The sequence below is a fragment of the Strix uralensis genome, chromosome 3, assembly GCF_047716275.1.
Source record: "Strix uralensis isolate ZFMK-TIS-50842 chromosome 3, bStrUra1, whole genome shotgun sequence".
NCBI classification, from domain to species: domain Eukaryota; kingdom Metazoa; phylum Chordata; class Aves; order Strigiformes; family Strigidae; genus Strix; species Strix uralensis.
The window spans coordinates 66,308,591-66,320,492 of record NC_133974.1 but is presented as its reverse complement, the minus strand read 5'-3'; the positions used below and the strand labels follow the sequence as shown (position 1 = coordinate 66,320,492).

Genomic DNA, 11,902 nt, shown 5'->3' with positions numbered 1-11,902 from the left:
TTTTTGTTCCGTTGCTCTTACTGCTCTTGTTCCTCTGAAATGCTAAAGGAGATTTGATTGAAAAGTTGTAAGAAAAAATTATTAGTGAACTGGATTTAAACCTTCACTTTTTTCTTTTTCTTTTTTTTTTTTTTTTTTTCATGGTTGGCTTTGCAAACTAATAATCTTTATTCTCTTGGGCTTGGGGCTGGTCACAAGAGCCTGCATTGAGATATTCAATTATTTAGCATCCTTTTAAAAGAAAAGGTAATGTATGCAAGAGAGATGTAAGATCTGCTCTGATGACCATCCCTGCACCTGGGATTTTAAAAGAACATTTTTATCAGAGCACTTGCTCTTGTGGTGCTACCATTGCAATTCTACCCAGAAACTGATTCCCATGTTTTTTCAAGGGAAGATGAATTGCTTTTGCAGGTAAGTGTTTCGAACCAACCAAGACCCTTTTCACCTTATTCTCCTTACACGAGTTACTGCAACACATTTTCAAAGCCATTTTTCACTTTCTCATTACATTTGACATTCTTGTTTCCCAGGCTTGAAGATTTGTCTGTTTCTGACCTCTTGGGCATACTTATAGGGATAGATTTCAATATAGTATCTTACCCAGTTTTATTTTGCTCTGTTCCTCTCCCCATAATTTCTGGCACAAAGGAGAACTTGATTTGAAGTACAAAGCAGTCTGCCAGAAATGTAATTTAACATTCAAAAACATAGTAAATAATTGATAAATATCACACAGGAAAGTATTCTAAATTATTTTAATCTTAAGTAATTTTGTTTGACTGTGGTAGGGAACAAGGATGCTGAGCGACCTCCTCAGAAGTAGTCACACTAACCACAGCAAACAAAAAAATTCAGCTTGGGCATATTTCCTCAGAGCTGGCAAACCAGAAGTATTGCCTCTACTTTATGGATACAAATCTCCCAGTAAATACAGTGTAGATAAAGGTACGATTCTCTTGTAAAAATGAAACAAAACAAAAAGCTAAACCAGGTTTACTACTGTAGATTTCTATCAGGAGTCAGAAAATTGCACATGCAGCCTGACTAATGTGTTTGGTTTAGGTTTTATGTTTGGTTTTTTACTTTTTTTTTAATCCAGTATAAGACTAGGACCTAACTGATCTGTGCTTACATCTATGTTGTTGTGAATTATTTGGAATTCTGTTGGGTTTTGAAACCTGAATGCTGAGTGCACTGTTCTAGCCTGTGTCAGACTTTGGATAAAGAGTTCAACTTGTGTTTATGGTGATATTAGATGTAAGGAGGTTTATCCTGATGCCAGCTTCTTTGCCAAAAGCTCAGAAATTGGAGATCACCCCGTGGTTCACATGGCTCAGCAGATACAACCCAAGCCTGGTTCTATTTCTCATTTCGACTTCTGTCACAGGCTCATTTAGTGGACCAAAAGACAAGTTTCTCCATCACTAAAACATGGATTAAGAAATGTCTGTCCTGGAGAGATCCAGCAGGATTACTGAAAATATTGTCCCATTATTACCATGGGGGTACTTTCTGACTGTTTGGGTGTACAGATGTACCAGTGGTCTCCTATGCAACCCTATCGTGTGTTAACTGTTGCATTCAAAGTGCATACCCTTTCTCTTTAGTCTTGTACCTGAAGTATCTGCTAATATCTCTAGTTTGCCTTTCTATTATCCCTCCCACAAACTGCCTTTGCTCTTGTGTGCTTTTTTTTTTCTCTCCCTCTTGACAGATTATCCTACAGGTCTACAGCTCTGGCCAAAGCAAGAGGCCAGAGCATGTGGTGTAGATACTTTGGGCCCTTTTGAGGTAAATGACATATTTTTTACTTGCTCAGTTGTTGATCCCACTTGTAAAATGGTAGTGGTGACACTGGGTGCTCTCTCGGCACCCTGTCAAAAAATAACAAATAGGAAAAATACCAGCTTGGTATCTGGGAAGCTTTTAAATTTTAGTTGACCACAGATTAATACAGTGTAGCCTACACTGTGATAAACCTACGCTGTGAAAAAACATCAGTTTTGAAATCCTATTTGTTATAAATAAATGTTTATCATGGAGGGAGACTAGGGTGACTTGATGTCCATGCACCAATCTTTGGCACTTGTGATGGCAGAGGAAGACCTTTACCAAAGCTGGGGAGAGAGCATGTGGTTTCATGTGGTTTGGTGGGTGCTGTTCCACCTCTGAGCCTCTTGGGGGTCTGACCTGTGGTAGGCTCTAGAGGGAGTTGAGAGAGCTGACCATCCTGGACCTAAAAGTCAGCCTTTCAAAACTGAACCATGATCGTTTCTTCCGATAAATATGTTTATCAGTTAACGACTTCTATGGGAAGTTTTCATTGCTGGTCAATTAACAAAACCAAAAGCAATCTGTTAAATTTTGTCTACAAAGCAATGCATTAAATGGTCACTGCCTTTCCTGCACCCTGTTGTGGAATCTGGCATATGAATTCAGTGACTCCACTGAACAAAAGACAATGCTTGAGATTTAATAGCGTGGCTGTTCTTCTTTTTTTTTTTTTTTTTTAATATTTGCTGACAACTGTTTTCTTTGGTGAGTGTTCTTAACACTTTGTTCTTCAACAAAGCAAGCAGCCCAGGTGTCTTCTATATAACTACAAAGGAAGTTGACCACCTCCACTGTGTGTTGACCTCTTCCTCTCACACCAGTGACACCAGAAGCCATGCTAGTCTGACTTCCCCGTTAAGTGAGAAGACAGCTGGGAATTTGTACAGGTAAGGAGTGAGTGAAATAGCCGTATAGTACTTTCTGTACCAGTTGCTGGTTTACATCACTGAACACTGTTTAGGAGGAAATGAAAATCTTTCTAATGGGATCTAAATGAGATGTGTGGAGCAGCAGAAGGTAGTTTCCTGGGATGGAATTAGGTCCGACTGTTGGGATTTAACACACTCTGTTTTGCCAGAAGTGCTGTAAGATTATTAAAGCATCACAACCTCATTTAGTGGCTTTGTAATCTGCTTTTAACCTTCATGCTGATGAGGCTGTTGTGTAACAGACACTGAAGGCCAGGCCTTGTGTTGCTCCAGTGCATGGGATCCCAAGCCCAGTGATCCCTGGGAGGCCAGGTGGGAATGCTGGCTGCATTTTCACTCGTGAGATGATGTGGAAAGCTTGTCTTTGGGCTGTGGATAGCATCCCTGAGCACACAGAGGTGTACCCTAAAGGTTACTGTATGCTGCTATGTCTCGTTGCTGAAACACTCCTGCTTTCAGGAAGCCCCATGGTAATTCTCTTGAAGGGTACTAGTCAACCCTTTCTTCTTCTGTACCTAAATTTTGGTTGCATATGCAGGCATGTGTGGCTGCTGTGAAGAAGGTGTTTACTGTTCTCATTAAATATTTCCATTAAAGATTTTTCTCCAGCAGGCGTGATCATTGATCCAACTTTAATCAAAAGAAGGATTTAGGCGACAGGGGAGAGCCCTTGCCGAACTTTTTAGAGGGATGAAACACTGGAACATCCATGCTGCTTGCACGTACCTGTAGATTGGGAACCCATTTGGAGTGCTAGCTAACCTGAGTGTGGTTGGGGAATGCCCAGCTTAAAAACCCAGTGTGGTGGTTTGACCTTGGCTAAATGCCAGGTACCCACCAAGTCGCTCTATCACTTCCCCCCCTTTCCCCTTTTTTTCTCAATAGGGCAAAGAAGGGAAAGAAAATAAGATAGGAAAACAAAACAACCCTTGTGGGTAAAACAAAAGCAGTTTAATATAAGCAAAGCGAAGCAAAGGTCCGCGCGCAGAAGCAAAAAAAAAGAAAACAGATTTATTCTCTACTTCCCATGAACAGGCGATGTCGGGCCTTCTCAGGAAGCAGGGCTCCAATACGCGTAGTGGTTGCCTCGGAGGACCAAGGGTGACCCCACCCCCTTCCTCCTTTCTCCCAGCTTTATACTGAGCAGACGTCATATGGTATGGAATATCCCTTTGGTCAGTTCGGGTCAGCTGTCCTGGTTGTGTCCCCTCCCAAGATCTTGCCCACCCCATCCCACTGGGAGGGGAAATGTCAGAAAGAGCCTTGGTGCTGTGTAAGCACTACTCAGCAGTAGCCACAACACCAGTGTGCTATCAACACCCTGCCAGCTCCCAACATAAAACACAGCACCATGAGGGCTGCTACAGGGGAAAACCAATTCTGGCTCAGCCAGACCCGGTACACCCAGTAAAAGTCTGGCTGTGAACTGGGGCTCCAAGGAACCCTGTCCTGTGACGGCTGCCTGTCCCTGGCGGTGTTTACAAGCAGTGGTTTTCATGTTGGGGGCCGGGGTGGTGGTGTCTGGATTTCAGTGGCAGTAAAGTGGGTACTTCAGTGTGTGACAGAGTACGTAGAGTTCAATCCCTAAAACCTTAGCACAGTTTTCAAAGCTATTTCTGTGATTGAAAGTAGGTGCCTTTTCTGACATGTTTGTGTGGGGTTTTTGGTGGTTTTTTTTTAATTCCGTCACTAATGAAATCAAAGCCAGAAGTATTTTCCTCATTTTAATGGATGGAGAAATGTTTCACCTGTTTAGATGCTTCAAAATTCTGCACAGTGTCTACTTGCACCTTTAGCTGTCTCAGTAGCTTCATCCTTCTCCACCTCTGCAAGCCCAACTCAGGCTAGGAGTGGTGTAGGGCTCATTTGTTAAAGTGTTCAGATCTCAGCTCCCACCAAAAAACCCCCCAGCAGTTCAAAGTGGCTAAATTCCTAGGTCGTCTGTGAAAACTGCAGTCCCTGCTGGTATGTACCAAGTGTTTCAGGCCCTTTCTCAGTTCTGCTCTTTTGCCTCATCAGTAACTGTAAAATAACTTTCTTTAGACAAAACCAAAGCATAATTTATTTTGCATTTGCTTCTTTATTCTACAACACAAGCAACATAAGTAGTTTATAATTTTTGTTTTAAAATATTTCCATTTCAGAATTCAGTCAGAATAAAATATACACAAAATACAATTTGCAAGCCAGCTGACAGTGACTGCCTGACCACTGGACACCCGAGGACCAAACAAAGCTAGCAGCACAACAGGACACGGCGGACACAGGGAGGTGTTTTTCTAAAGAAGAGCAGAAAGGTAGAGGGAGGAAACATGGATGAGACCGGGGAACTGCAGCTAGATATGAACGCAGTAGAAGGTAAACCCAATGTAATTAGCACTTGCTTGACAAGGCAATTTACAGTCTCTCTTAGAAAGTGTGAGTGGCTCCTCCTGAATATACAGCTAGAGAGATGAAGTCCTGGGAATCATGTTTTGTGGTAAAATGCTTCCTATGGCAGCCATCATCATGGAAATAAAATTTGATTTTTTAATATTGAAACAGGAAAGGCTTACATCTTTGGCAAAACGGAGTGTCCACTCCCTTTGGCTTGCTTTCAGTTTTCAGTTCTGGTTGAAGGGCCCATGGAAGTATGTTTGCAGTCTCACAAATAATGACAAAAAGAGGGGGGTGGCAAGCGAAAGTGAGGGGAACTGAAAGAAAGTGCTCGCTGCTGTCACTGCATACATTTCAATGTCTTGCTCCCATCTGCTCCAGCAAACTGTGCAGTACAGGGCTTTGTCACCACCATGCTCTGCCCTTCCTGGCTCTTCTCCCTTTGGTACTGAATCCTGCTTTCCTCTGCAGAGAAGGGGGCTCAGGAGCCACAGTCTGCTTGTGGGGAAGATATTTATCCCTTGCTTGAGCCTGTATACCTGTGCCTCTCCACCAGCTCAGCTCCCTCATTTCAGCTTGCTTCTTGTGGAAGCATGGCACTTCACTGCAGCCCAGAAGAACCAAACGCATGGACAGGAAATAGGGCCCTGGTGCTCCATGGTATTTAAATGATGTTTATGGAAGTACATAACTAACTTTTGAAAAGTGGGATGTTGGGGTAAAAGGATTGAAATAGATCCTGTTGCCATGTTTCTTAACAAAAAATGCCTTCCATAAATTCAGTTCCCTGATTCAATGTGGCAATGGAGACTATGCAAACCTCAACTTGCGAATTTGCCAAACAAAGAGAATTTGAGGGATTTGGTCCCACAGGCAAGCTCATTATTGCATTAATCCAGGATCACACAGTGTAGCTCTGCTGATATCCACAGAATTAGGCCATTTCTTCTTCCCTCTGCTTTTACTTTTTAGCTTGGAGACCTCTGAGCACTAAGTGAAAAGACTGGTGTATACTTATACTATGCTTTTTTGTTTTTTTCTTTTTAAATAGCCAGCACTCCATGTTTGGCCAAAGCTGTTTGTTTAGTATGATATCATACAGTTAGTGTCACATATAAAGTATATGTTCTGAGGGGGATTAGTGGAAACAACAGAAAGAGGAGCTACAACTTCTTCCTCGCATCTGTACAACTTCCTGGAGTCCCAGGTGCGTTGCTGGTGAGGGTTGCTAAGAGACCCTTAGGTCGTATCTCTATAGAAACTCTACTCAAAATAGGGAGATTCGGTGAAGAGGGATCTCTAGCTGCCGAATGCTGTTATCTACATTGCATAAAATCCCACATTTGTGCTTCTGTGCTATGGGAACTTGGTCCTTTTATACTAAAAAAGAAGAGAAACTATTTTATTTTAAATTGGCGGTATTGCATTATTTCTTCAAACAATTGTGGAATGATCAGAAATTGAAAAAACCTAACTGTATTTTGTGTCATATGCCATGATTAGCACTGTACATAGATCTTCACAGAAATTACTACAACTGGAGTAATGAGTAAATATCTTGCTTAGTCATAATCTTAGCACATGCCCACAAAAGCAAGGGCAAGGAAAGAATGCACTTTTCTAGTGAATTAAGTTATCACTGAGTAATGGCATTTCTAGAATGGATTGCTGAAGGTGAAAATAGCTAAACCACCTGCTCAATTTCTGAATAAGCTTCTACACAAATGAGCAATGTAGAAATAAATTACTTTGGCTTGCCATGGTCAGCCTCCTATATGCTAAAACTGGATCTGTGCAAAAGTGAAGGTTCTAGTTGTGGGATGCTGGGATCCATGGGAATATGTGCCAGATCTTGTGAATTTTTCAAGCAGGAGGCATACAGAGGACAGCAGCAGAGCGGGTGACATCAGGAACTGTAGAGGACTTCCCCTTTCCTGAGAACTTGTGAACCTGTATGTAAGGACTAAAGGATTCAAGGACTGAGTCCTGAGTATTAGAGATATCCAGGTATGTAACTCGCAGTGATTTCAACAGCCTAGGCACTTCGAGTGTGGGCCTAAGCTGTGAAGAGAGGTACGAAGGGCAGGCAGCACACAGAGCTGGACCTCTCTACTTGCTAACTCATTTGCCACTCAGTTTCATACTGGTGCTGCATCGAGCTCTGCAGTGCAGAGCAGTGCAGGAGACACCAACACTGAGATGCTACTATATCAAGTGCAGGTGGAGATTACATATGGTAACACAAGGTGTTTAGAGGTGGGGGATGCATCTTTGGCATGTGAGGATTTGTCAGTGGATTTTACACTAAGGTTTAGGTTTTAAACAAAACTTGAAGCTCAATTGAAAGGCAAAGTGCCTTAGAAGTCATGAGTGTCAACTCTGGCCTTGACAGGAATTTTTAATCTGTGATGAGGCAAAAGCTGTGTTGCCTGTGCTTGGAGTTTTACAAGGAAGGTTTTGCCCAGGTCTATGTAAATCTTTCACTAATAATTCTTCCTAGATGCTGAATTAAGTCAGTCAGTTATTCTCACATGCATGTTTATCCCTAGGAGAGTATTAAATCTGTATCTTAACATCTTAAAGATATGAAAGCATGCTCATCAAGAGATAGTGGTGGTAATTCTATGGCTGCTGTCTCATATATCTGTCTCAATTGTCTCATATATCTGCATATATGTCTCAATTGTTTCATACATCTGCATATAGTCACACTTCAGAATAAAGTGCAAACATATGCAATGGCCTGAGACCAGTTAGGGTCAAACCCTGCTTCTGTTATACAAGAAAAGTAGCACTTTCCTGCTTGATGCTTTTTTCAGCTTTAAATATTTAAACATTTGCACAGTGATGAGTTATTCCATGTGCATAAAGGTAGGTGATGCTGGCCAACAGCAACTCTCTCTGTGAGTGGCTGCCTATAAGATTTTAAAATGTGATGTCATTGCCTCTGATTGCTGTGGTGGCCCTGAGGCGGGAGGTGTGAACTGGGCAAAGGCAGCAGAGGTGCAGCTCTGGTACTTGAGAAGGATGTCAAATCACCACACCCATTTTTTTTTTTTAAAGCAGTTTAGTTAAATAAAAATTACTGGCCGGTCATTTAAAAAAACTCTATAGAAATTCATGGGACAAAAAAAGCAAGTGCAAGAAAAGAGAAGAATGTGGTCATTAAACAGAGCAAAGAGAAAGAGTAAGCTCAGGCTATAATACACAGACTGTTTTTTCAAGGCTCAAATGCTCTGATTCAAAAGTAAAGCTGGTAATATGCTGCTGTTAGCTCATGCATTATGTTATGGGGCTGTAAGTAAGAATTTGGATGGGTTATGTCAGAAAGACTTACATGTGTGGATACAAGGGTTGCTTTGTGCTACTGACTGAGGTGCTTCCCCACTCACAAGTGGAAAGCAGAAAAGCTGCTATAGTGTGGTACAGCTGAACATGACTGGGGTGTTCAGAGTTGGGGAGTCCCCTTCTGAAGCTTAGGACAGGCTGTTGCCAGTACCCTTTTCCTGTGACTGTTCCTTTGGGCTAAAAGCTTCCTTTGTGAGGCCTGAACGTAGCACGCTGGCAGCCTTAAGCCCAAAGTATGCATGAAACAGGTTGCACAGGTCTATGAAATGGTGACTTCACATGTTTAGTGTTGTACTTCTTTGGGGCTTGCTGATGTCTATGGCTAAAAAAGAAAAAAAATAGCTGTGAAACTAATGAACCAACTCAATTTTTTATTTATTTATATTTTGGAGGTGCATCAGAAAGCATTTGCATCTCAGATTAATGGTTCCTGAAGTGGCTGCTCTCCTCACCTGCTTACCATTTTACACACAAGGAAAAGGAAGAGCAGCACATGCTAAACTTTGCTTATGTAAAGCCTGCTGCTTCAAAGATTCCTTCATCCCCACCTCCACCCTCTTAAATGACATTTCTGGAATTACTCAAAGTTACTCAAGACCTCTTATGGAGGGGTGTTAATGAGCAGAGGCACTGAGGGTGACAATGGGCACTTAGTGCATAAATTTGGAGGGCAAAGTTTAAAATAGGGCAACAGCAATACAGCAAATTTACTTCCTACTCATTTCCAGTACAGAATTTGTAGTGTAAAAAGTTGAAATGAAATGATATTTTGGGTCAAAATGGTGGCTAATCAAATGTGTTTATGGGCTTGAGAGGGGAGTGGGGGTGATGGTATTGTCACTCCTAGAGCTTTTCTTTCTGTTTTACAGAAGGATTTTGTATTGCAACCACAACACATAACCACCAATACTAGACCCTCTTCTGGAGTCCTGAGTGATTCCATTGGTACTGCTATCAATTTTGCCTCTCCAATATAATTTAGGGATTTGCTTTAGTTTTAGATTAGTACAGCAAGGATCTGCATTCATTCAATGCATGTGTAATGAAAAACAGCAGAGTTGGGTGTTTTGCATAGTTTATTATTCTGATTTTTTTTGTTGCCTAATTAATGTACTGCTTTAAAAGCAGTTCTGTATAGATGTTCCAATAAAAACATTAATGAAAAATATAACCACCCTTTTACTCTAACTAAAGATGTGTAAGAAAGACATGGCAACAGAAATCAAACCATGCCACTACTCTCCCATATACCAAGGGCTAATCTCACCCTTCCCCAAGGAAGTACTAAAACTGCTGGGGGAAAATTGACAATTGATAAAATTGTTAAATTACTCATTTATAAAGTCAATGTGGTGGTAAGGAAGAGTAGTTTTAATGGAATTTTTATATCCTTGAAACAATTTAGCCAAGGGAAGTTTTGAAAGAAAGGGAAACAGTGTGACTGACACTACAGAAAGGTACGAGACAAATATTCCCTGCACAAGTCTAGCAGGTGAGAAGTGGGAAGTGGGCAATGGAGGGAAAAAGCAGGAGGATAGTGGCAGACTCTTCATAAAAAACACATCAGCTTGGGTGATGGCTGTTCAATGGAGCCTCTTGGTTCCCTCGGTTTTTCTAGGTTAGTTATGCAAAATCCAGGCTTGATATAAAGAAATGCCATTTTGAGGAGGCTTTAGAGCAAGGACGGAAGCTGTATATTTAGTTGGTATGCACATTTTAAAAGCCTTGGGAGAATCTAATTAAGGGGTCACCCAAGATTAAAATCAATTTATTTTCAACAAATTATTTTAATTTCTAATCCAACAAATTATGTAGTATGGGAATACGGGATGGCATGCCCCAGGGGCTGTGGCATAACTTGTGCAGCAAGGTAACCCTTTGCTGTGTCTACTGTGAAGAGCATCATACATGTATTTGACAACACAATAGTGAATCCTTCCCCTTCATAATATCAGCAAATTGTAGTAGTTCCTATAGGAGTGCTACATAGAGGGGGGTGTTGCCTCCATGAGGATCTGTCCCCTTCTATTTACAGCAGCAGACAAGAAATGGGAGAGAAACAGGAGAGATACCTTCATTTCAGACTATTTTCCATCTTGATTCAGCTCGATGTGGAGTGACAGGCTAAGTTTAACAAAGGTGGTAAGGGTGTTCCTGGCTACAGCAGCTCTATATAAGCAAACATAAATTTCCAGTAGAAGCATAAGCTAACTTAGCTGCAGTGTTGCTTAAACTGGAACACTTTATCTCTACTCTTGTTTAGTTGAATGCTGGATATTGGCACATGCTGTTATTTGCTTTGTGGTGTGTCTTTCCCCCACCTTCACAAAAACCAGCGAAACAAACATCCCTGTTGCCCTTAGGGGGAATTAGACATGTGGAAAAATGTCAGCTCTAGGCATAGCTGAAGAGGCAGCCAGGGTAGCATTGTAGAGAGGGCAGCTTGACAGTGCCATTTCTCCTCAAGCAATACTCCACAAGAGCAATGAAAGGATGGATAGTCTGTGCTTGGTTCCAGTTTTAGACCTGTGATATTTTAATATTCACTTATTAGCTACTCCAAATGTGATCAGACTTCAAAGGCTCTTCTCAGGGTAAAATAAATCTCCGCTTTCTCTAGTGAGTGAGGCATATAGTAACTACAATAATCTTTATTTGGCTTTCCTCTTTCATGCTAATTTCAGAAGGGAAAAAAGTTACCCTAAACAAATGTCACGTTTTTACTTGTCCTATAGCCCCACCTTTTTCCTGATTTTTTTTTTTTTTTTTTTTTTTTTTAAGTTACATAGGCTTACTGGCCCAGTTTGACATCCAGATGACAGTTGCGTTCACAGCTAATTGCAAGTGTGGAAGAAAGTTCTGATGCAGTTTACTGTGGCTCCCGCTGTTGCAAATTTGAATTAAAATGAAGTATCAGCTGGATTTACTGGCAGTTTCTGGGTTCTGGGACCATTCCAGACCCCCCTGGACACACTCATGCTTTGCCTCCTTTGCTAGTGTGAGTGAGGGACACAGAGTTTCAAGTGAATAGGGGATATACATCGACAAGCTCATTGTTTCTTAATTTATCACCAACAAATAGGCAATTAATGAATCCCAAATACTTCTTTGCTGTATACCTTGGATGTCTTCTCCCCTTTGCAACAGAGGGCAGCTTTAAATGATGATATCGTAAACTCGGCCCACTCTTCCCAGCCATTCTCGTACTGCCTGGCGGACACGGATATCTGTCACATGGCAAGTCAGTTGGCTGATACAGGGGAACACTGCTGGCTGCAGGGCTGTGAAAGTTTGGTCTGGCAGGGCCTGAATCTGGTTGAGAACTGTCAGCACCATGTTGGTCCATGCCTACAAATTGGAAACAAAAAAAGACTCTTTTAGAAGACCTTTCTAAATAGATGAGCACATTGGTT

General features: G+C 41.5%; 1 protein-coding gene across 8 annotated transcripts in view; it reads right to left on the bottom strand.

The window, feature by feature from the left end:
• Nucleotides 1-4,825: 4,825 nt before the first annotated feature.
• The window catches only part of ARFGEF3 (ARFGEF family member 3), a 98,915-nt gene continuing 91,838 nt past the window's right edge, over nucleotides 4,826-11,902 (bottom strand). For all 8 annotated transcript variants that reach the window (XM_074862641.1, XM_074862639.1, XM_074862640.1 and 5 more), the window contains one exon: nucleotides 4,826-11,837. In XM_074862641.1, coding sequence (XP_074718742.1) covers nucleotides 11,646-11,837 — 192 coding nt within the window. In that variant the 3' untranslated portion in view covers nucleotides 4,826-11,645. The remainder of the gene's footprint in view (nucleotides 11,838-11,902) is intronic.